We start from the raw sequence: 25,946 nt of genomic DNA, 5'->3' as shown, positions 1-25,946 counted from the left end.
TTCAGTATTTTACACAGATATAAACGTCTGAATTTGAACATGAGGTTTTGATGCTCTTTGTGTTCAACCCCAGCTTGTTTTCTTCTCAAATATAGATTAGCATAGATTCTGCAATTTGATGCAGACAGGTGAACCAAAGAAAGCCTCATTTTGTTAACTTGGTATTATTATCCATCTTCCACAAAAGAGAATCTGAAGTGGTGAAAGAACATATACATGATTTATATAGTTCAGTCTTGGGACTTCTACTGGGCCAAACAATCCCAAGCTTGAAAGTCTGGGGTTACAGTAATGATCAGATCTTCTAGATCTACAATAAAACATTAGATTCCACAGTGATACAACCATCATGACACACAGCCAGCTATTCTTCAACATGTATCTCTACTAGTACTGAAATAGCTAATGAATAGCAATATTAAGTAAATAATATGGACAGATCCGGTTGTAGGTATGGCACAAGACTCATGAATGAATTTAAACAATGCCTCAAGTGAGAAAATATTTCTTTCCTAATTAAAAATTTTAAAAATAGAGATTTTATGCCCATGAAATTAATTCAGTATTGCACAATTCTACATGTACATAATTCTGACATAAAGCCTTGTATTTCAAACACTCCACATGCAAAAGCCCTTAAAAACCTAAGGTGGTGGCAGTTTGATATTGTGTGTGTCAAAATAATATATTTGTGCAGTCTGAGTAACTTTCTTCTAAATACACAGAATTAAAACATAAAATAACAAAAGTCACCTACAACCCCTCTACCAGAACTGCTCTGACACAGTAAGGCTCACTTTCTGGGATTTCAACAATGGTCTGAGTGAAACTGAAGGAAGAAGCATCTCACACATGAGGAAAGGCTGAGAGAGCTGGGACTGGTGAGCCTGGAGAAACCTCAGGGTGGGTCTCATATCCAAAGAAAGAGTGCAAAGACTATTTCAGTGGTGCCCAGTAACAGGACCAGAGGCAATGGGCACAAACTGAAACACGAGGTTCCCTTTGAACATCAAGAAATTTTTTTTTCACCTCTTTTCAGTGGTGCCCAGTAACAGGACCAGAGGCAATGGGCACAAACTGAAACACGAGGTTCCCTTTGAACATCAAGAAATTTTTTTTTTGTGTGATAGTGACTGACTATTGGCACTTGTTGCCACTTTCAAAGACAAAGAAGAAAACAAATGATCATCAAAGAAGATATCACATGGGTTCACCAGAGGTAGATTCTACCAAACTTACTTGACATCTTTCTTTGATAAGACAGCTAATTTTTACAGATAAAGGAAATGCAGGAAATTTATGTCAACTTTTTACACTATGCTGTATGGTTATGGACTTTTGATACTGTGCCATCTCAGTTAGGATAAGAAAGATGGGAAAGGAACCAAGTATGTTGATGGCAGAGATAAGAGTGGTCTACACTGAATGGAAAGCCATTGGATCAGAAGGTTACTAATGGAGTTCATAAAGAATGAGTCTTTGGTCAAAGCTTTTGCATTTTTAAAAACTTTGATATTTGCCATAATTAAACTTATATCAAAACCCTTGTTAATGACATTTCCCGATAGGACCAAGTAGCATTATATATGCAGAAAAGGATTGAAACACAATAGAAAAAGAAGTGGAAGACCTTAAGTGGCTATTGATAATAGCATGCAATTTAACAACAGACAACAGCAAGACCTTACACAGAGAGACTAATAAAAACAAACTCTCCAGTGATGTGGAAGCTGTTGATAAAATCAAGGACACATACAAGTGGTTACCCTATCATATTATATCTGAGTCAAACTCTACCCCCAGGCAACCAGCACCAGGACAAGAGGGGATAGCCTCAAGCTGCACCAGGGGAGGCTCAGGCTGGACATCAGGAGAAACTCCTTAACAGAAAGAGTACTTAAGCACTACCAGGTAGGTGGTGGAGTCACTATCCCTGGAGGTGTTCAAGAAGTAACTGGACCATGGTCCTACTTAGTAAGGTGGTGATCAGTCAAAGGTTGGACTTGATCTCAGAGGTCTTTTCCAACCTAAATGTTTCTGTGATTCTATAAATTCTAGAGACAGATAAGAACTATATAAGATAATGGAAAATATTAGCTGATGTGCAAGTAGGTATGAAGTGGCCATGAATAAATTTCCAGTCAGAAATTAGGTGGCAGTTATAAATCATCAAAGTTCTGACACAGTCCCTCCACTGGCATAATGATGCAGAAATTTAGCTAGTTTGAACAAGAAGCTTCTTTAATTTCTACATTAAAAAAATAAAAACAAAACAAGAAGGAGATTCACATTGTCCACATGACAATAAAAAAACTAACACAATTCCAGTCTCATACAAATACACAAAATGCTGAAAATTTGCAGAGGATTCCAAGTTACACTGTAACTGCAGCATGATCGTCTCCCAGGTTTTTTATAAAAACTCATCTTAAGCAACTTGACATCAATTTGTTACCTCATTATCTCCCTTAATAAATTCAGACAGCCACTAATAAAGAACACCATTTATTGTTCCTCCATTGTTTAGTACAATCTGCTCTACACTGCCATGATTTTTAATTTGTCATGCTGCTGGGTAGACAAGCACAGGCTCAACATATCAGGGGCACCTCTCTGTTTCTTGAGTTCTGTTCCTCCCCACTGGGTTTGTAGAATTTAATTAGAAGAGAAACTGCTTGTAACAAATGCAAGAACTGAAGTGCTGGGACTATTGAGTCAGTGAATAAAAATTGCTGGCTGCTGAAGGAATTAATTTATAAATTGGATAGAATATGGCAGCATTTAGTGGACAGAGTAACTGCCATCATTCACTATTGTTCAATCATGATGATCTGCAGTGGCATTTGAACTTTCCCAGAGCAGAAATGCGGTGTTTGTGCTTTCTTGCCTTCAAAGATAAATTAATGTAAAAGATACTTGGATAGTGAGAAAAATGATTGGTCCTTGGAAGCTCAGAAATATTTATCAGCAAGTCATCATCTGTTTGATGCTGCAAAACTTTTAATGTGGACACCTGTTATTCTGGGCCAGCTGGACAGAGCTATGACCCAAAAAGACATAACTGGGGCATAACCATCATATGGAACACATGAAGTATACCTCATCTGCTTCCTTCTCCTACCCATCCTTTTGGATATGAGGCACATGAAAGACCACTTCTTTCCTGATTACACATTTGTTAGCACACCACCTCCCCTTATAACATCCATTGGCATCTTGCTGAAGGGAGCTCTGAATGCACAGAAAAAGCAGTTGTTCACAGCAACTGAGCTCTAAATGCTAATTCTTGTGACAGTGATTGCTGAAGAACATGGGAAGTGACCTACTGAGGTGTAGAAAAAATGTAGTTGCTTACCAGAAATGGCAAATAATTAGGGTGAGAGTTTGGGGCCCAAGAAAACAGAAGTTAAAAATGCAAGTATGTTGTAGCATTAACTACCCCAATACTTTTTGGCTCCTTGCCAATTTCCATCTCTGGCTCATGTGTGTGAAATATGCTCATAATTCTCTGTGGAGCCTTCATTTTAGAATAGCATGAACTCTGCAGAGCACTCCTGAAGATAATTTTGGTGTATATTTCACAGTACCTATTTTTATGAGTTGGAAGCCCACCGTTTTGTAGTCCAACCAATCAGCCAACCCAAAAAACCTGTGTTTGTCCTACTGTTGCCTTTCTGATTTTATTATGATGTACCACAATATATGACAGATGTGTTACTGTGTTACTCAGTATACCTATAAGTGTGTATGGATATACACACACACACACTTGGTACAGTAAATGCATCCAAGAGCCTTTACTAGTGATGGACGTCCTTTCCCAAAACACAAGGATAAAAATGAAGAGTATATGCAAGGAGATCTTTTACTCTCTATGCAGCAGAATGTCTTCAATCAAAATGGTAGTTGCTGCATGAACTGAAGAACCGTGAAACTGTAAAACAAGTACAGCTTTTACTGAAGACAGAAATGCAGAGGGCAGGCATTAAAGTTGTGAAATAAATTTTCGCCACAGATTTACAGTATGAAAGGAAGCAATTTAACATATCAGCAACATAAACAACAAATCTTATTGTTAGGATCCAAGGTTGGTTGTAGGTGAACACAAAACTTCGTGGTATGGACCAAAGACTAGACGTACTACTTACACAGCTGAGAAAAAAAAATAACTGGTTATGTAAGGAGTGTTTTGCATCCTGGTTGAAGGAGAAGCCTTACTGCTATTATAATAATTAATGATTTTAAAGACGGCATTTCTCTATAAGCACTTTGTACACCTGCAACACCAGGTCTGCTCTCCATTAACATACAATTACACTTACCTGCTGCAAATAGACTCAATTGTGTTACCAAACCGCAACAGCTGATATATTTAGCCACTGTTATTTCAATAAGGCCAAGATGATATTGCAGTTCTAACACGATGTGATGTAACTAGACACGGTTTATGCAAATCCAGTAATAACACAAATACTACAGAGATAAAGCGGTTTCAGTGCCCGCTGCACAGCTGCGTGCGTGCTGAAAGACACCTTTTACGTGAGTGACACCGACTCAGAAAGCAGAATTTTTTAGTTGTTTCCTCCCTCCGCGCTGACCCCGCAGTTCAGCCCGGCTGACCGGGCGCCGCTCCGCAGCCCGAGCGGGGCCCGCGGGCGGCTCTCGGGGAGGCCCCGCCGTCACGGGCCTCGCGACACCTCCCACCGCGGCCGCCCGACAGCGGGGCCGGGCAGCGCGGCATCGCCGCACAAAGGACCGCCCGGCCCCGCTCAGCCGTCCCGCCCTCGGCCTGCGCGGAGGGCGCGGCGCTGGCCCCGGGCTGCTCCGGGGCGCGGGACACGCCGAGCACCGCCCCGACCCGCCGCTCTCGCCGGTCCCGCCCGACGCTGCCCGCCCGCGGCGGGCGCTGCCCTGGGCCGGGCCCCGCGCCCGCCTCGAGCCCCGCGTCGACCCGACCCGCCCGGTGCACGCCGCCCCGGTGGCCGCGGCGCAACTAGGGGCGAAGACACCCGGGCCCAGCCCGCGCCGGTCGCCCCGCGCCCACCTCAAACACCACTTCTTCGTCGAACTCCGGTGTCATCCTTGCCCGCCATGCCACCCCCCCCTCCTCGCGGGCACGCTGGGAAACCGAGTCCGCCGTGCCGCCGACAGCCTAGCCCCGCCCCGTCCCGCTGGGCGCTGCCTGGCGCCGGGGATGACTACAGCTCCCAGAAAGCATAGCGAGCGCCCGCTTTCGGGCGCCCTGTGGGCGGTGCTGATGGGGGGGCGGGGCAGGGGAGGGGGAGGGGAGGGGAGGGGCAGCGGGGCCGGGGCGGAGCGAAGACCCGGCAGGAGTGGCCAGTAGGGGGCGCCGGAGGGCGGCGTCTGGAGGCGCTCCGTGTGCCGCGGCCGCGGGGTGGGATGCGGCGTTGGCGGACGGGGGGGAGCTGCTCCTGCTCCGGCTGCTCCTCCGGCTGGGTGGCGGCGCGGGGGAACAATGGGCTCCTTCTCCTCGGCCCTCAGAGGGGCCGTGGCGTAAGGGACGAGGGGAAGCGCGGCTCCGCGCCTGGGGAGCACCATGAGCTCCGCCGGTGAGTGCCCGGGGAAACTTTGGGGAGCGGCGGTTTCCGCCCAGCCGACGGCAGGCGGCGAGTCCGCGTGCCCCCGCGGCCGGACAGCCTAGCCTCGCTCGCCCCGCGGCGACGGGGACGCGGGGATGAGGGGCTCTTGCCGCCGGACGGGAGCCGGAGCCGCCGGCGCGCTCCTTGTCCCGGCAGCGCCGCGCGCTGCGCCTTTGGCTCGGTCCGGGGGCAGCGCGGGGAGGCGGCCGGGGAGCGGTCGGAGCCGTGAGGGGCGCACCCGGCTCGGGAGACTGCCCTTCCCGGGGCACAGCCCTTGCCGGGGTCCGCTACGGGCTCCCCGCAGCCCTCGGCACGTTCGGCCGCGGGGCCGTGCGGGCACGTCCTGCCCGAGGCTGGGGCTGAGCCGGGCTCTCCGCTCGCCGCCCCGCGTGTCCCGAGCGGGTCCCTGCGCCCGGGCCGAGCTCACGGCGGGGGAAACCTGCTGGGAGCCGGGCTCTGGCAGGAGAGCCAGCACCGGGGCTGGGGCTGTCGCTCCGTCTGACTCCGCGGAGCTGCGAGAGTTTGTCAGCTGCGCCTTTGCTTCGGGGGTGTACCTGCCTTGGCCAGGATCTTGCACGCAGGAGCCCCACGGGGGTGCTGGAAAGCGTTCGCTTCTGGCCTTTCCAGCTGCTTCAGTGCTTTCCTTACCTTTCCTCCCCCGTTTCTTGACCGCTGCCAATTTAATGACTAAAAGAGCTCCAAGGCAAATTCTTGGTTCAGAACAAGAGCACCCCGTGTTTAAGGGAATTGCTCCTATTTATATTTGCTTGCACGATGGTGTGCTAACTTAGCACTTTTGTTCAGACATCTGTTAGATTAATAGATTCCTTTCTTATCTGCCTAAAGACGAGAACAGGAGTCGTTTCTGCATTGAAAACATGTCGTGTAAATTATGATGTATTGGATGGAAACACAGCTAATTGTAGGGTTAAACGGGAAGCAGCAAAGTGCTTCCTGTAAGGATTGGGGTAGTGGGTGTTCTAAAGAAAAAGCAATACACAGTTATGAAGAAGAAATATCAACCCAGTTCTCAGTGTTTGCCCCTCAAGTATGTCAACTTGTTATTGACTCCAGCGTTAATTAAGTTATCCGAGCTCTCACAGCTAATCAGAATTTACAGGAAAATGAAAAGCAATTTAATGTATCTTTTTGCTTCATTTAAAACATTCCCATTTTTAATATGTTTGACAGAACTGATTTTGTTTAGATTTTGAAAAGCATGTTATCTCTGCTTAACCAGCTGCGTTGTATGTTAATGTTTTTAGGAGTGCCGCTGATTGTGCAGTTCTCCCCTGATCTTTTAAGAGTTAAACAGCTGTGCACATAAGTGTTAGGGGGTGCTCAAGAGCTGGGCTGTTAAAATATGATACGGTACTAAGTTTCAGAAAGTTGGGTAGATTTTCAGTACTAAACAGTGATTTCAGGACTTTTAGATCTTAAATGCTGTGACTAAATCAGTTTTAAATGTACATTGTGGTGGTGTTTATGGGGAAGGTGAGGACAAAGGGGTTCTGGTGAACAAAGTAAGCAAAAGAGAAAAGGGGATACTGAGGAATATCAGAAGAGAAAGTGGGACAGTTTCATGGCAAATCTAAATTTTAGCAAGTTTTTCAAGAGGCAGGCATAGAGTACTGGGGCAGCAAGAGGGAAGATGAGGGGTATTTAAGAGGAGATGAAAAGTATTTTGTGTGTGATGTATTACGTGAAGATAAAAACAATACATGGGGAACAGGTGAAACAAGATTAGAGATTCATGATCCTGCTGACATGAATGCAGTATCATGGCAGCTTTTGACATTTCAGTTAAGGAGTTCCTAGGCAGGGGGTGAAAAGGCTGAAGACAGCCAGAAGACAGTTCTGAAGGTTTAATATCCCTCTCTTGTTATTGCTGCAGAACTTAGTGCCTGTAATATACAGGCATTCTTTATAAAGCTATTGCTCCTATAAAAAGAACTCCTGTATTTGAATTTCAGTCTTGTGATTTATAGAATCTATTTCCTACATTGAAATTATTTAATTGTGAATTCAGTTCTTACTCTGGTTTGTGCTATGTGAGCCAGTTTTCTGACAACAGGTTAGTAATACAGCATTTCTGTAAAAATGTTATTGTCTGTGGAGGCTTCAGGTGGAACTTGAAATGCTAGAAATCTTTCCTTCTGTTTGACTTGAAGGGCCTAAGTGCCTCTCCTGGGTCTTCTTTTAATGTACCTTTAGGACAAAGTAACATGGTACACCATCATCTGTATTGCTTTAATTTTTTTAAAGTAGCATTTGCAGGTGTATGCTTGATATGCAGGGCATTCTCTAAGAGAGATACTGTGCTACTTGAGGGGACTGTGGTATGGGGAGAAACCCCAAACATGGCTTCTCCCCAAGGACAGAAGTTCCAAAACGTCTGAGATTGATAACCCAGCCTTAACCTTGCTGCAGCTTACCTTCTGTCTTTCTAAATAATGCAGTGCACATTCAGTGTCTCGCTGTGTATCTTTTCTATTTCCTCTTCAGAATTGTTTCAGTTACATCTCGGTCCAGAACTGAACATAATTCTGTGATGGAGTTCTGCCACAGCTGTTGCTTACATGTTTTAAAATGTCTATGTAAGTCTGGAATTGTTGCAGCTAAGGGACTATAGCACTTTTTAAAAATACTTCTATATAATTTGAAGATTATCTTATTGTAGTGATCAACCCATATGTTGGTTTTAATCTTCAATTACAGCTATACTCCTGCCATTGCTTCCTCATGCACTGCACAAGATATATTTATATATACACACTGTATATATGATGCCAATGAATGTCCATTTATTTGTTTTCTGCCTGAAAGTATTTTACTGGCTTCAAGTATGTGCTTTGCCTTTAAAAGGAAAAAACAAAAGCTCAGAGTTATGAGTTTGACATTTATTATTTCTTGCTGAAGAAACAGTCCTTATATGTGAATCTATAGAGCTTTTTAATGTGGGCAGAATGTATAGCTTTGGCTTGAAATTGCATTTGACAACAACAATGAGAAAAATGTATTTTTTTGTCAGAAATGTAGTTCAAATGGAAAAAACATAGCAGGAACAGAATAAACAAAATCAACATGACTTTTCCAATCAAACTTCATTGCTTTCAAGGATTGAAAAAAAATGAGGCCTGCAGCGTTTAATGTCCCTTTAACCCTCGAATGTGTCAAGTCTCATTAGAGTTACTCAGCTCTGTCTCTGCATGTGATCTTAAAAGGCTGTTTATTCATCTCTTGTCCTTGCTCTGAAGTTATCCCTAACTTTCCTGTTTTATTTCAATAAGTTAGTGAACAACCTAAGATTTTGAAATTGATGTTTTCCTTTTGCAGTTTAATTAGGATGTTTTCTAAAAGTAGTGGCTTGGAAACCACAGTTTTCCCTTGTACTTTAAAAACTACATGTATTATCTTCCGGGATGTTATGACTCATTCCTTTTTTTGTTTCTCTTGAGCATTGTGGCACCTGAGAAAATCAGAGCCTCTCCATAAAGAGAAAATAAATAAACATTTGCAGGAAATAAATTAATGATCTCACGATACTTTTTTGAGGTGTTTAGCTAATGAAACTTTCTTTTTGTAACTGAAAACAAAGTAATTGACCTGAAAAGCCTTGTAATGAGTCTTCAAAATTTAGGCTGCTCAAGAACAGGATTTTTAGAATACTTTATCAGTTTCTTTCTGCAGTGTATTGAGTGCCACTGCAATAACCTCTCAGCATATCCCAAATATAGCAGTAATTATCTTTCTCCCTACATGTTCTTTAAAAGCCAGATTGGCTTTCTTGTTTCGAGACTGTGAGTTATAGTGTTTTGTGCCCAAAATAGTCTCAGGAACAGCAAATTGGCTGTTGGAGCAAGCTCTTTCTTCATGTGAGAAAAAACAGCACATTGATCTCTTGGTAGATACCCTCTAGGCATCACATTATTTTTATATATAGCCTACAGATGTGATTTGGTGTATCTGAGACTACTGCGTGCATATGTAAACAAGGTGCCACAAGAAAGCCAATGCATATGTTTGCTCTAGGCCAGCTGCTGCATGGTAACTGTCTGTAGCCCTTTTCTTTTCCTAGTGTGTATGAAACAGATTTGTGAAGTAGTATGTGAAATACATGTAACCTTAGAGGTGAAAAGGAATAAACTGCCATATATATTGTGTGGTAAGATAAGAGTATTCATATGACCAGCTTCTATAAAGTAGCTGAGTTGCTGTCAAAATCTGATGCCACGCTGATTTATTGTTTTACTTTCTTCCTACAGTTTTGTGGTTCAGAAGGGACATTGCTTTAGGGTAGGTTGCAGGATCCTGCCCAGGTGACTTCAGATAGTCCCATAGGGCATCCTGAATACTATGAGGGGAGCCTCTGTACATGTGAAGCATTGTAAGGAAAGGAATATCAAGTTATGTCAGCTTGATAGTGCCTAGAACCATTTGTTCCCTTTCATGGGCAGATGCAAGTCACCACAACTTGTTCCTGTTCTTTTGTTGTTCCTAAATATGGAGGTTGTTAACGTGATCTCAAAGGTATTGGCATAAAAATTACCCGGGAAAAACACTCCTTTAGCAACAGTAGGATTTATTGGAGAAGGGGTAGTTGTATTTGATTTTTTGCCTCAGTTCACCTTCACATATCATTGTTTCTCCTTGTTCCTATGTAGGGCAGGGAAAAGAACAAGAGGTAAAATTTTGGGAAGGATTTAAAGCTGTGTAATAATAATGCTTAAGATTGCAACATCTTACTGGCTTTTCCGTTCATTCTCATGATAGTGCATAGGAGAAGACACACAAGTGATGTTAAATTAGATCTCAGATGTCAAATTCTATCTGAAGAACAGAAATGGGCAGCACTTTAGGGTCAAAAGATTGAGCATAGAAGTTGTTTCAGGATGTTCTCATCCTCCTCTGAAACAAGTCAAAGGAAGAACAGGAACACTTACCAGTCAGGCATTCACAAGTGTTGGTCACAGAGGAGATCAGCAGGATGAGAGCGGGTGTTGCTTTTTCCTCAGCATGCTGAAGGACAGAATTCACCAGAGAGATAAAAGTCTGTTTTCTCTGCTGTGACCTGAAGTCAGACGAAGGGCACGTGCATTGATCTGCATAGGTGGTGCTAATGGCTAATGGCAGTTTGTTGTTAGAAAAAAGAATGCCCTTTTAAATCTACTTTTTCTAAGGGGTTTAGGTGTTGGTGTTTTGAAGCACCTTTTTTTTTTTCTTCAGCACTGAGCTGTTCCTGCGTGAGCAGCAGATTTCCTGTTGGTGATGGCAGCATTGCTAGTCACTTTATTTATGGATTTCTTCCTTTGCATAGTCAAACAGGTTGGAGGATATCTCTTTGACAGTTTCTCTGGCTCCTAAACATTTCATCTGTTTATGCAAATAACATTTTATATCTCTACTCAGATTTGCGTTTTTTACTGGAGTTTCTGGATGCAGGGATTCTCTTTGAGAAATGGGTTAAGGTTGGAGGTGGGAGTGGGGAAAAAATCATAGTGATTCTTTAATTTCCTGAGTATGACAGGCAGGAGAATCCAATGTCCTGTCCAGAGTTCCCTCTGAAAATTCTACACATGTCAGAAGTGAGTTTAGGTTGCCTGTAAGTGCTTGTGGCTCCCCCTCAATACTAGGTGAGATATTTCTGTAGTTATTTATCCTTTAGGATTCATAAGAATTTTAGAGCTATTTCTAGTTTGAACATGTCAAACCTCAGTGGTCAGCTATGGAATCTCATCAGGGGTTAGGTGGATTTTTTTTGGTTTTGAGGGTTTTTTTGTGATTCAAGAGCCATCTGTTACCTAAAACCTTTCACATGTGTGTAAGTATATGTTCTATTACCATCTTAGTTTTTTAATTCTTGGTTAAATTAAACAGGATGAGATTCCTTGGGATTTGAAGCATAATTTTTAGACCTCGGATGATTCTGTAGTTATTTCTGAGATTGCCGGAAGGTGACATTGCATTTCACTAACAGTCTGGTAGGTGCTATGTACAGAAATATTTTCAACTCCCTTCATCTTTTATACTTAGCAGATTATTTACTGCTTAGCTTCTGACCTGCATGGAGCTCTCATAAAATGACTATGTACAATGATTTCCAAATTCTCTTCGATTTTTACTCTCCTAAGTATAACCAACCATCTCTGTCCTTAGGTGAATAGTTAGTTCTATATGGCACCAGGAAAAAGCCAGCTGTCCAAACAGCTAACCCCATGCATTTGCTCTATAACATTTCCTTGGTTATATTTATTGTTTTTTACCTTGCTTATGCTTGCCATTAAACAAAAAGTCATTCTCATATGACTTCCAGTCATTCCTTACACCTTTATATAACAGTTGCCTCCTACTTAGTTTTTTTTTTTTCTATTCTGGATGGGAAGTTGTCCCTTTTAGAGCACTGTTATGTAGAACCGTGTTTTTCATCCAACAATGAATTGAATTAGTTTATAAGCAACTGAACTTTAATTCTCAATTTCTAATGTCAATCTATTATACTTTCACCCTTGTCAGCTGCTGTATTTTTTTTCTAAGTAGATCATTGCTTGTATTCTTCAAAAACTTCAAGATATTTTGTTGAGGAAAACTACTGGTATGCATTCCCTTCTTGGAGTCTTTCCTCTCACATTACATTTATGTTTGAAAGAGCTCTTCATCACATTCCTTTCTGATGGAGCGGTTGACTGCAGATCTGTATTGATACCGAGACTGTAATGTGCCTGTTAATACATTGACCCATATCTACTCTAGATGTAATGAGCAATCAGTTTAAAGCAGACAGTGGTGTCTTTATTATCCCATACAATTTGCTGGTCTCTTCTGTGTGTCTGAATGCTTTTTAACACTGAAGTAATTTGAGAATTTCTAGTAGGCTTCAGAAATCACGTTGAATTGCACTTATTATCAGAAGTGAATTTTTCTGTTCTGTTCATTATCCAGGTTTCTGCCACTGGCTTACAAACTGGCTTACACTTCTTTACATTTTCATGGTTTAGTTTTAATAAAACCATGGGGGGTTTTGATAGTTTATAATCAGGTAATGGTGTCATATCATAACTTGTGTGCTCCCTAATAAATACTAACTAAAAGCCCTGCAGAGTAATCTGGTTAGGTGGTATCCAAAATGTAAGGCACTCTCACTATAGAGAGATAAACTTGCAAGGTTTATGAACTTCAGTTTGTGTGTGGGAAAAATAATCCACAGGATATTGCTTACTTAGGCAGTGTTTAATCTCCTGTATCTTTGTCAGTCTGTTTATCTCACTTGGGCATCAGGAAAGGTTCAAAAGCAGCCTCTCTCCTGTTTCCAAGGAGCTTTAATAACTTCGTAAATACTACTGAAATGGCCCAGGTCTACTACTGTGTTGTGTTCTGTGACAAATTGGGCATCCCTTCTTTATTTTTCTACCATGGAACACAGGCTCCTTTTTTGTCATCACTTCATATTCCAACTGAATATGCAGTTGACTTGTCTGAAAGTAAGTGTACAGCTCTCTTTTGCTGTTCAGGATCAGTAGTTGCCCACCTAAAGAGTTAATTTTATTTTTTTCATAGCAAATTGTTGATTCATCTCTCTGTGGGAAACCTGCCTTTAGATGGGATGCAGAAGGTGGGACAGCCTTGGCAGTAAGTGGCAGTTGGGTCACTCTTGTCAGTGGTGGTAGGGAGCTGTAGGGAGCCTTTGGAAAGAAATTCTGGATTCCCTCTTGTAAAATTTCTTAAAAATTGTCTCTGCCATCAGAGGTTTATCTCTTCACTAATATAATGGCAGCAAGGGTGGCCATTCTAAGTGTAGGTAGAGGCAGTCTGGGTACCATTTAGTGATTAATGTCCTAGAAAAACATGGTTTCACTGTTTCTGGCTCTCTGCTTAGAGCAGTGGCTTGCTGTTTAGGAAATAGTTGCAACTGAGGGCATCTGCCCTTTTAATTTTTTTTTTTTATTTTACCCATCTAGATTTCCTTCAAACAAACAAATCCCCACAAAACAAACCTAAACTTTGAAACTTCATTCTAATCTAAGCTAGAGATTAAGATACAGTGCATATCTATAGCAATAACGGTGGTAAAGCACAACCAAACACCAAACCCACATTTCAAAGGGAACAATAAATCAATGGCCTACCCTATGTATTTGCATGTGAAACATTAACTAATGTGTTTTCTTGAGGGTGTTATTTAACATGTATATGACTTAATGAAAGTATACTAAAATATTGGTCAAAATAAGGGTAGTAAATACAGAGGTAATACATAAACAGCACAAGACACTAGTTTACTTTATAAATTTGCACATATCAAAAAACACTCAAAGCTCTTAGAAAGCTGAAAATATTCCAGCACATGGAAATTAATTGGGCATTAATAATCTCCTAAAATATTAAAATGTTTCAGACATACTTTAAAAAAAAGCAACCACTACATAAGCAAACAAAAAACTCCAAAACCACTCAAACAACAGGATCAAAACTCCACAATCTCAAAGTTCCTCATGAGCTCCTTTTCCTGAGTGCTGTACACTCTCCCCGAGGTTTGTCATCTTGTTGTGCCAAGTGGGTCATAATTCATAATAGTGGTGACTGTTTCTAGGTCAGACATGTTGGGAAGAGTAATTTTGTACAAGGCACAGAAATAGTTTTACAATAGAAAGGTACTGCCTTGCTACAAATTACTGTATTAACTTCATACCGCAGACTAACTGAACTGTTGTTGGTGACATGTCAGTTTTGCAACTGGTACAGTAATTCATCTCAGTATTGTTTGAGGAGGAGAGGAAGGGAACAAGGAATTTTAGGTTACACATTTCTCAAGGTGGTGGAGGAAGAGACTAAACCACCCTGGTCATTATTCTGGCTGTCTCACTGTCTTTGTGGTTTATTATATGTGTGGCACTTAACATACTTGCAACATTTTAAAATGGTATTACAGTTAAAACTGCAGAACCTGCAGAATCTGCTCTGCTTTTCTTGGCGTCATACTTTAGCATGTGAGGGAGTACATGTGCTAATATTATGTTAAAATGTTTGTTTATGAAAAGACTTCGAAAACTTCCCTGCCACTCTTTGATATGCCTATTGAAACAAAGAAAGGCACCTAGTAAAGAAGTGGTGTTAGGGAAGGAAGGCATGCTTTTAAGAAAAAAATGTATCCATACACACATTGAGTTCTTGTAGATCAGAAATGTTAGAAAACTTTTAATACTACTGCCTTGCAGGTGAAGTTGTTCTGTGGGCAATGGTGACTAAAGTCTTTGTTTTCCATCCTTCCTAGAAATTAAGAAGCCACCAGTGGCCCCCAAACCAAAATTTGTCCTAGGACACAAGGCAGCGCCTCCACCTGTCGCACCAAAGCCTGATATTGTACTTTCTGGTGGGATACAAGCAGCAAGGAGAACCAAGCCAGCAATTGCACCGAAACCAAAGGTCCTCAAGAGCTCCTCCATCCCAGAAGTTAAACCTCCATCGTCTACACGAAAAAGCACAAAAAGCTTTGAGGAGCACAGGGAAGATTCTTCCCAAACTCTAGACCATTTGAATTACAAAAATGAAACCTCAGAAGGGAGTACTGGCAACACAGCATATATTCTACCTGTGTCACCTTGCAAATTTGAATGCCTTCATAAACTTGGAAATGGAGAGAACACCTGTAAAACTCAGATCATTCTTGAGCACTTTGACACCTTAGAAAACATCAAGCTTGGTGAAAGAAATGCACTATCTCTGGGGGATAGTCACAATGAAAAATTGGCAAGTAGAAGTCAGGTTGTTTTGAAAGCCAGCATTTTGGAAGAGAAACTTAAGGATGTCCTAACTCACAGTGTGTTTCCTAACAGCAGTCCTGTGAGGCACAGGTATGCAGACAAATTTGACAGAGGGAATGGTAGCAGTTCCAAGAATGATGTTAAAGTAGAGTTTATGGAACTTGTACAATCTTCGTCATCTTCTGAGGTAGTTCAAGGGATGCAACAAAATGCTGACGGTAGGATTATTGCTGATGAGTTTCAGATGTCTGAAATTTGTCCTAGTTTGATTGAAAAGAATCACAGTAGTTCTTCCCCATTGGACAAGGAAACTCTAGAGAATGAAAATTTAAGTAGCAATAGGATGTTTTCAGGTGAAGTAGGGATGAAAGCAGATGCTGATAAAGCCTCCCCTGAAATATCTTCAGTTCTGAGCTCCAAAGTGCTTCCTATCCCTAAGCCAAGAAAGCCACGTGCTGCGTGTCTAGTCCGTCAGGATGGCATAGACAGCACAGGAGAAGGAACAAAGGAACCATCTAATTCAGAGAAAGAGCCTTACGGTGTTGTGGACCAAAGCTTTAAAAAGCCAGCAAGAATTAATGTCCTTGGTCAAAGCGTTTGTTATAATAATAATGCAGAAGTGTTTCATCCTGAAAAATGTGAGGTAACTCAAAGCAATGCAGAAAAAATGTCTCAGGTAAAGGAGCCTGCTGTGAAAGAGTCAGCTTCACAAAATCTTTTGCCTCAGTTTTCACACAGAAGACCTGATTTGGTGAGACATGTTGAATCTTCTTTAAATGCCGACCATAACTTCATGGATGAGATAACAGATGACACCAGTATGGCAGATGCTGTGGACAAAAGGACTGACTTTGTCAGGTGTGATACCCTGTCCATGAGTTTGCCAAAGCAGCTCAAATTGGCAAGTGGTCAGCACTCACCTGCTGCCAGCAGCCTCCATGTTTCCCCACAAAACTTGGAAAATAAAGAAGTTAAAATAAGGGATGAGAGTTCCCCAAAAGTTATTCCTAAGAAACCACAGAGGCATGGCCTTCCAGCTGCTGGCCGGCTGAAAAAAGCTGCATCAGCAGAGCTTGTGGACAAAAGTTCTTACACCTCCAGTGAAGACAAATCAAACAGCCTTCTAGAAGGATCTCACTTTGCACATCCACGAGCCAAGGAGCAGGATGCACTTTTGTCTTGCGACATACCCAAACGTTCTTCTGAAAAACCTGTCTGGAAGTTACCTCATCCTATTCTTCCATTTTCAGGAAATTCTGAATCATTAAAATCTGCTACCAGTTTCAGCCACTTGACTGTTGTGACAAAGCCTAGGGCCAAGTCTCTCTCTGCTGTGGACATGGATAGGACAGACAAGCCCTGCAAAGACCATCACAAGAAAAATAGTTTGAAAAAGCTTCTGAACATGAAACTGTCAGTTTGCTTAAAGAAAAGTGACTTCCAAAAATTTCTGTCTAAAGGCAGCCAGTCAGTGGAGAGTGCTATTGCCAACATTTCAAATGGGAATGGGTATGGAAATAACAGCAGTAATACAGGGTCTGTAGGCAGTGAAAGGAAAGCTAAATCTGCCAAGGCACATTCTGTAGAAATAAGTAGTCCGGCATTACAGAAGAAGAGGCAGAGAAACAGAAGTCAGCCTGAGATGCGAAATAACCAAAGGCTGGAGTCTTTAGACAGACATGGACTTTTGGGAGAAAATTTGTCCCAAATGCATTTGAATTCTGTAACCAGCACTTGTGATCCAGAGTACGAGAATGTGCGTCACTATGAGGAAATACCTGAGTATGAGAACTTGCCTTTTGCTATGGGTGCTAGGAGAAATCTCTGCTCTGAATGGCAGAACTCCTGCAGTGTGGAAGACCAGAGCACTGACTTCTATGAAGTTGAGGAGCCTTGCGAAGCTACAAGCAGGCATTGGAGACTTGACAGGTAAAATACAGAGAAAGGAGAAATTAAACAGCTGCATTGTAACTCTGTTGGTTGTAAATGATAACTTGAGAGTCTGTACCTCTTCCGTTAAATGTCAGCAGGACAGTTGTTCCTGTATATCTTCCTGTAGGCTTTTGTTGTTTTGAAAACTCCTTGCATTTGGCAGTGAGTCAAGAGGAAAAGTGAGCTAGTTATTCCTAATATATTCCTCAAAATTTGGGAAACTTTTCCAGGTTTAATTAAAGCAAATCAGATACAGTCATGTATTTGTATCCAAGAATACTTCAATGGGGAGGAATGAACCTTACCAGTCTCACAATAAACTGAAATAACTATCCAAAGAGTGTATAGTTGCTAGGTTTGTAGGGGGAATGAATATATTTTTAGATCTGTTGATAGAGCTGGGAAGAGCAGACAAGCTTTTGGTTATGCAAATTCTTCATCAGGTCTGAAAAGCTTTTTCGGGTATAACTGAAGCTACTGCCTCTCTCTAAATACAGTGAGTCTTCTGTATCTGCCTGTGCTCCCAGCAGAGGTGGTAGTGGTGCACAATTTCTGTGTGACTCACAGAATATTAGTGTGATGGAGTTTGGTAACTCTGCAGGTTGCTGCTGTGTTTCTTTAGCTTAGGAGGTAGTGGAGACAGATAGTATCAGCAGATTTAAAAAGGGATTGGACAGGTTTATAGATATGAAGAAACTGCCTCCATTTGCCCCAGGGAGGTTTAGATTCAATATTAGGAAAAATTTATCCACTGAAAGGGTGGGCAGTCAGACATTGGAATAGGCTACCAAGGGAGGTGGTGAAATCACTGTCCTAGAAGTGTTCAAGAAATGTCTGTCTGTGGCACCTGGGGACACGGTTTAGTGATGAACTTGGCAGTGCTGGTTTAACAGCTGGACTGAATGAACTTCGAGGTGTTTTCCAACCTTAATGATTCTGTGATTCTATGTCCGAAAGGGCTGCTAAATGGAATAGGCAGGAATAGGTCTTTTAATATTTGTATTGCTGTGATGGATGCTGAGAAGAGAAATGGGCCACAGAGAGTGGCCAGACTCACATGTTCTCCTTAAACAGCATCACTTTGCGTGTCTGTCAGTGTGGCAGCAGGTAAAGCATTGCTTTGTCCCAATATGGTATCATGCAGTTTCTTAACTGATCATTTCTTAGCAGATCAGTTTATCTTACAGATCCGAAAGATTTATCCCAAACCTCAAAAGTTTGAGATAATAACCTCAAAATAAATAAATCCTCAAAGATTTATCTCAAATCTCAGTAAGGATTTGAATCAAATATGCAGCCTGTATATTTTTCAAAGTCCCCAGCAAACTTCTTCACCCTATTGTGAACATACGCATTACGACAAGAATAAGTGAATTAGCTTCTAGATAGTCACATTTAACTTCCTTTTTCACTGAGAGTTACTAACCTTTGTTTCATTTTGGATGTGTGTATAGTAAACACATGCTCCAAAGAATGTGTGTTCTCTTATATAGGAAGAGACAAATATTTCAAGGGGCATCCTATGTTAATTGTTTTATAGCTAATATTATCAGCATAGGTCTGTTTATTGGGAAGGGTGAAATCTTATAATGGAAAATAGGATTTCTAGTTACGGGCTAGGTACTGGTACATCTGTTTGAGTGGTTGTTGAGTATATTGATAGTTTACAGCAGGGTGTTTCTTAGTTTTGTCTTTGGTATACTTTAATTTCCTGACATAGTGTATGCTTTTTGTGTAAGTTTAATCTTTGAGCATCTTTCAGGGATTTTGACCACGCTCACTTGGTATTTCCTCAATTTGGTGTACCTAAGAAGGGTGAGGGCAGACTTGCATAAGTACGCATTTCATGTGTTCATGTGAGTCATTTTGGTTTGCATTGTTTTGTTCTGATTACAGGTGAATATATGTCTGATTTAGGAAGAGAATAGTTTTGCTGTTTGAAGCATAGTAGATGTGAGATTGCAGTTGCTCCTGAAGTGAAATTCTGTAGTTTCCTTATTTGGCTAAATGTGTGAGATTTATTGTTATTCCCTCTCCACATAAACCTTCCCCAGTACCAGTGGTGATATAAGGGTTTAAGTGGTCTCTCTGCCACACCTACCCTTGAAGCTGTTCCCTAAGTTGGATGTCCTTGGCTGGGTTTGTGTTGTTTTTCTTTAAAAAGCACCCACAGAAACAAGAACTAGAGCCATTTATGTGTTTATTTTAAATCAAATGAAATAGTCGGAAACTACCTTAGGAAACAAGTAATGCGTGTAGTTACTTCAACAGATTTCAGAGAATAAGGAAATCCCTAGTGAATAAAAAGGGGGCATAACAGTACAGTAGTCTCCTGACCTGGATCAGTGCTGCTGGGAGAGCATGGATTGAATATTCATTTTGGCTCTGCCTTGGGAGGTGTAAGGGTCCTCGCCCAGACAGGCCAGGCAGGCAGCTTCTCCAGTTTTCCCATCCAGTATTATCTCAAATCCTTTGAAGCTTCCTTATCAATGTTGTCTCACCCTTTCTGCATAGTTCTGTAAGAGCTTTTTATCATTTCCTGGGCTAGGCTGTATTATAAAACGAGTTAGAGAAACTGTGCTGCTGTTGTTATTGAAATAATTGCCTCTCACGTTTTCCCCAGCCCGTCAGAACATGCACTCAAGCTCTTTCATAGATTGTTGCGCACAAATTCCTGTAATGCACTGCTAATGGGGATCTCAAAGCAAATTATGTTATGATTAAAACCAATGTACAAATGAGATTGTTCTTCTGAAAGTTCAGACCACACTTAGAGTCATAACAGCACATTCAGTATATTAAGTCTGAATGCCAGTCTTGCCATTACCAGAGGAGTACAATGGTGCCATCAGCTCACCCTACATTTCTTTCTGGAGGAAGAAATAATGTACTCAGTAATGTACTCAATGCTTTGGTGGTTACAGAGGAATTTCCTCACAGTCCCATTTGGTGAAACCAGTATGGGTTTAATGGAGGATAGTAATAGCTTTTGACACTTTTATCTGAACTTCATGTGTCACATTTAATTCAGTTATGTTTTGTTTGCTTCAGCCTTCCCACAGGGAATTACATGCAAGTGGCAGGCCTGGGTAATTAATGGTAGGTAGCAGTTGTCAGGATTTAATTTCTGAGATATTTGATGTCAGCCTCCTTTCTACTGAAAAGAGAAGGCTTGTCTTCAAAAGGAAGAGAGTCAGGCTCCTGATCTGGTGTATGAACCACTGAGGTGGAACAGGTGCTGCTGCTGAGAGTCAGAGTGGATTAGGTTTTTGTTAAGTAGTTCAGGGGAATATTCTCAATAAAGTAAAGAATGTCAGTAGTTTGGGAGCAGATAGTCTTTGTTTTGTTTCCACTATACAAAAAAGAAGTCTTTAAAAATGGTGTTTGAGGATTGTTTATTTTGGTCTAGCCTACCTGTTTGGCTGCCAATTTAAAATGGATAATTTAGATGAATGTGCTTTTATGAGTACTCTAGAAACAAAGTGAGTGAAGTCTAGATGCTGTGAGATAGAAAATGAGCTGTTAAGTGTAAAAGAAGTTTTAAATATCATTATCCAGTCAGATAACAACAGGAAATGTAGCTCTCTGGGATTGGTTTTTGTGTGTTTGGGTTTTTGGTTTGTTTGTTTGTTTTTGGTTTTGTTTGTGGTCTTCCTTTTGGTATTGCATTTTTCTGTGCAAGACAGTTGTATTTTTGGTTGAGTGAGTCTACTCCTTCAGCCTTCTGGGAATAGCAGAATAGTATTTACTGGCTACTTTTGACAGTGTTCCTTGAAGATGTTGCAAATGTACATGACTGTTATTTTATTTATGACTGTGTCATTGTGTTTCCAGCTAGGATTTTTCTTTGGAAAGGCCTGGAGAGGGGAGAGTACCATGTGACAACAATCCTTTGATTTCAATGTTGGTTTAATCAAATATTACTTTGTATTTTACCCACACCTGCTGACTTAAAATAATCCATTGTTTTTCCAGAAATGAGCATGTCAATGCAAAATACAAGTTTAGTTTTCTGTACTAAATTCTGCTTTGGGGACTGAGTCCCCAGAGGCCAATTAAGTGTCCATGAAAACCTTCATGGAATATTGAATTTCATATTGAAATCTGTGTGGTTAAGCACTTCACTTTGATACGTATTCCTCTTTGATGTTGTGGTGGGGTTTTTTTTGTGTGTTTTTGGGGGGTTTTTTTCCAATTGCAAAATTCCCATTCAGAAACACTAAATTAATAAAAGACTGCAAGATCTAAATAGCATTTAGAATATTGCAAGTTCAAACCCTTATGCTGAGATTTGAATGCACAAAATACATTTTAGGTATTGGATATGTTATACCCATGTCTTCTTTTTATTGATTTTTTTTGAAATATATAACTTCCTGATAAGTAGAGGCCAAGTATGTAGAGATTTTTTTTTTAATTTCATCTGTTTCTCAAAGATTATTTGCTGATCTGAAGAAGGGCACTTCCTCCTTCTGCATCAGCTCTGCAGTTTTGCATTGTCTTCCAGTCTCCCCCGTGTGTCTAGCTGGCTTCTGCCATCCTTGGTTGTATATAAAATTCTTTCTCTGCAATTGCCCATCATGTTTTAATGAAGTAGGTTTGATAATAAGCTATTTAGGTTTCCTTTCAGGCTTCATTATCCTTGGTCATGTGTTACCACTGGCTTTCTGTCTGTGCTGTGCTTTGCTTCCTTGAGCCTGCCTTTCTTCCCCTCCCTGCTTTTCTCAGTGGCAGTCAGCAGGGAGGCCTCTGGCAGCTCCCAGGGCTTGTCAGTAAGGAGAGAGTCAGAGGGCTCAGATCTGCGCTCCCAGTCCCCGCAAGGCTGAGTGCAGAGCCTCTCCGGCCGTCCCAGCCCCCGAGGTGGGAACGGACAGGAATGGACAAAGCAATTCTTGCCTTTCAGATAAAAGGAATAAGCTGTTTTGCTGACTTGTCACTTCTTGCTCTTACAGACCATGAAGAAACAAATTCTGTAATTGTTAGGCGTATCTAATTAGAGTCAAATCAGGGAGGCATGGAAATGTTGGTGAGAAGTGGTAGTAATACAGTTGCTTGGGAATATTGATGTTTGACATAAGTACTTCGGGGAGAATGCAAGTGCTGGGATCCTTGGGTCTGGAATTCCTCTATTTTGTAGTGCCAAGTTAATTATTTTGTACCACAAGGGTGGCATGTCAAGCTACATGGAAGGCTCGCAGTTATTTTTTTTTACTCAGCAGAGCATATGGACTGTTTTTGGTTTTCTTTTCTTTCTTTCCAAGAAACTTTATGTGAGTCAGTGTCTCCATGGTCTGCTTTTCCAGTAAGAGAAGTTTTCCTTAGCATTGGAGCGTCTTTCAGTTATACAGCTTTACAGTGTAGTCTGCTCTACAACCTGACATAAAATGCATATACTGTAAGAAGAAAATAGGCACTCTGGAAAAATACTCAATCTTCTAAAGCAAACTGGTAGAACTATGCTGATACTTTCCCCCCTTGCCTCCCCCTCTTTTTAACATTTTTTAAAATATCGGAATAAATAGAAACTTCATTAGAATCTTGACACATTCTCATGCAAATATGTTTTTGAGATATGCTGATTTAATCTGTTTTGACAGTGGGAGAGATTCTGAGGTCTGATTGTCTCCATCTTCAATGAGGAAGAGAAAGAAGTTGGAGAACTACATTTTTCCAATACTGTTATTCTGGTGTACAATCCAGTCAGGAAAAGACTTAAAATGTCTTATGACATTGAAATAATTGTGAAGATCCCCAAGATGGTAGTGAGAAAGAATTTTTGTCTTTGATATTTGTTTAATCCCTCTTTTCAAGGGCTCTCTTTTGATTTTGGTAAAAGAAAGAGGTAGGTGAAGAAGGCTGGCATGGCCAGGGAAACTTCTGACAGAGTTGGAGGCGCAATAGCAAAAGTCTTGTAAATTATCAGATGGTATTAAAAGTGCTACATAAAACCAGGTGTGGTTTCAATTCTTGATGTTATCTTTTTATTTTATGTAGTTAGGCCTGGGTGTGCTTGTGGGTGTGCTTTTACTGCCTTACTACGACAGGCAGTAAGATGATGGCAGTGGTGGTGAGGCAGGCACTGCTGTGAGCACTGCCCACCTGCTGGGTGAATCCTCATCTGCTCTCCAAAATATTTGGTAGCTACTTTGGTCAGTCTTGTGCAGTCTCAAAAATTACATCATATTAACCTTGATGCACATGCAATCCATATGCATTAAAAAAGCCATTTTGAGGGTAAACTGTGCTATCCTTTGTTTCCCACTGAAGAAATGCTCATCACAGATAGCAAAAATGTCCAAACTTCTGTTGCCACTGCTCCCCTGGTACAATACAAGGATGTCCTTGTCCTTCCGGTGACGTTGCCCTCAGCTCAGTGCGCTGGCTCTTGGCTTCAGCTGGAGGGTGGCTCAGTGTGCCTGGGGGAGCCTGAAGGAAGCAAAGCTGTGCATAAAGCTGCTGCGTCCCTTAGGCTCCTTCCTAACCTCCCTGGTCGTGGGGAGCAGGAACTCAAGTGTCACACGCTTTCGTCAATTAATCTGCAGTGCTTTATCTTTTTCTTTCCTCTTTTATTTCGTGCTTGTGTTTTTCCTAATTTTGGCATTCTTCATATGTATTTCCTTTTCTTAAAGGCAGAGGAAGCTAAGTTAACACTGCATATTTGTCACCGATGTTGGCCTTTCTCCCCCGCCTTCAACGTGTACGCTCTGTCTCCTTTTGCCAACCGTGATATAAATTAGCAAAATGTAGCTCTAGGGACTACATCAGATGCAGAGTGGAGAGTCAAATGTGATATGAAAATTGATGAAAGACCCATTTATATGTTCAACAGCAGCCTTTTCCTGTGGGTTATTTTCAGCATCAGCTCAGGAAATGTGCTTGTGGAGCTCTGTGGCACAGTGATACTCCAGCTGCATTCTAATGTAATAGTATGTGTAAAACAGTAAGATTTTTAGGTGGCACAAAATAAATGTGTAAAGAAAGTGATCAAAATATCAACTTAGTTTTTATTTAAATGCCAACAGTGATATTAATATGCCACATTTACTCAGCATTTCTATTTGACCTAGTTAAAGATGTTTCAATGAATAGATTTACAAAACTGTGCAGCTATGTTGTTTCAATGCACTAGATAAAATTTAGGTGAAGAAATGCTGGTTTTATTTTAGATGCTAGAATCCAGTAAGCTTCATTTAGAAATGTAAGGTTTATGCAAGTTTTAATTTTTGTTTGAAATATCTTTGTGCTTATGATAAACTGTTCTTCTCAAGCAGAAGACGACTAAAGAAATCTTTTAGATGCATGTAAATAAATAAAGGTCGTTTTACCAAACCTACCATTTTGAAAGCTACCACCTGAGCCTTATGGCTCAGTGATTTCAACTGCTCAGAGTTCACTTGATTGTTTTGTTGTTTTTTTCCCAGTGGTGTTTGTGGGGGTGAGCTGTTTTGCACAGATATTTAAATAAGATGAAAAGTTTACAAAGAGTGTCTAAATCCCATTCTTCTGATTTGTGCAAAGGATTAGAGGAAGAGATAGCACAAGTCTAATCTTGCAAGCAGCTCAGTTATTCTCTACTCTTAGTCTGTGTTGCTTTTGACCAAACTATTTCATCCTCTCTTTTCTGACATACTGTCCAGGAAGCTGCATCAGCTCCCGTGCATGCAGAGAATTGTGTGTTTAGGAACTAAGCCACTCCATTTTTATTTCAGATCTAGGTCACTACCTTTGAGTAATCTGTTACTCAGCTTTCTTTTGTCATCTTCTCGGTATCTGCTATGTAAAAAAACCTGAGTGCAATAGGATGTGCATTATTTTTAAATTGAGTGAGCAACTGTTTGAAGAGAGATATTGGAGCCCTGATTCAGGAATAGTCATGCAAAAACCATAAAACTAATGCTGAGTCAATACAGAAAATACTGGGTAGGGCCTTGCAAGAACTCTGATTATAGTGAGCAGAAGTAGCTATGCATTGAAATGTCATTGTAGCTCTGGCAGGGCAAGGTCAATTTTATTTGAAATGGGTATTAATAGGGAGTTTTGTTCTCACTTGGTCTGAGTTTTCCCTTTCCTATTTGATACATTTGGTTTGACTTCTTTTGTCACAATTACATTATACTTTTCCAGAAGTCTGTTTAGTGTGTGCTAGAGTTCTGTTGTGGTTTTTCTTTTTTTTTGTGTGACTGGAAACAAAGTGTTGCTTTTCTTCTGATTCTGCCGTCCTTTCCCAATCTACTTCATCCCACTAGGGCCTGTTTTGTGAATTGAGAGAAGTTAGAATAAGAGGTCGTGATTGTGAACAAGTGCCATATTTTTCTGGTCCTTTTTTATATTGTTTTTGCCAGGAGCTTCTTCCAAAGGTCTTTCCCATGAGCATTGCAGCTCTCCCTATGAAAAAAAAAAATCAATGATAGGGGAAGGCAAAAAGCTCTAAATTCTGCTGTAAATCTCTGTAAGGAGATAATTTGAGAGCTGTTTGCACATTTTTTAAACTCTGCTTTCTAAAGTCGTGCTGCAAAGTATGCTCATGACTGTGAATTCTCTTTACCTACCCTGGGAGACAGATAATCCCTGACTTTTGGTGGTGACGGAAAGCACCAGTGCAGGGACCCCTTTCCCTTTACATGCTTCCAGCCAAGAGTTTAAATCCCTATGTTTT

The 25,946-nt window shown here is 41.2% G+C and overlaps 2 protein-coding genes across 2 annotated transcripts in view; one reads left to right on the top strand and one right to left on the bottom strand.

Annotated features, from left to right (window-relative positions):
* VEZT (vezatin, adherens junctions transmembrane protein) overlaps positions 1-5,211 on the bottom strand; it is a 48,086-nt gene extending 42,875 nt beyond the window's left edge. The window contains exon 1 of the mRNA XM_068190400.1: positions 5,045-5,211. Within this exon, the coding sequence (XP_068046501.1) occupies positions 5,045-5,080 (36 nt within the window). The 5' untranslated portion in view covers positions 5,081-5,211. The remainder of the gene's footprint in view (positions 1-5,044) is intronic.
* A 175-nt stretch (positions 5,212-5,386) lies between these two features.
* The window catches only part of FGD6 (FYVE, RhoGEF and PH domain containing 6), a 72,717-nt gene continuing 52,157 nt past the window's right edge, over positions 5,387-25,946 (top strand). Inside the window, exons 1-2 of the mRNA XM_068190403.1 lie at positions 5,387-5,570; positions 14,869-17,287. Coding sequence (XP_068046504.1) covers positions 5,558-5,570; positions 14,869-17,287 — 2,432 coding nt within the window. The 5' untranslated portion in view covers positions 5,387-5,557. The remainder of the gene's footprint in view (positions 5,571-14,868; positions 17,288-25,946) is intronic.

This window comes from Anomalospiza imberbis, chromosome 5, assembly GCF_031753505.1.
Source record: "Anomalospiza imberbis isolate Cuckoo-Finch-1a 21T00152 chromosome 5, ASM3175350v1, whole genome shotgun sequence".
Lineage (NCBI taxonomy): Eukaryota > Metazoa > Chordata > Aves > Passeriformes > Viduidae > Anomalospiza > Anomalospiza imberbis.
Note: the sequence above shows the minus strand (reverse complement) of the source record. Positions and strands in the feature narration are given on the sequence as shown.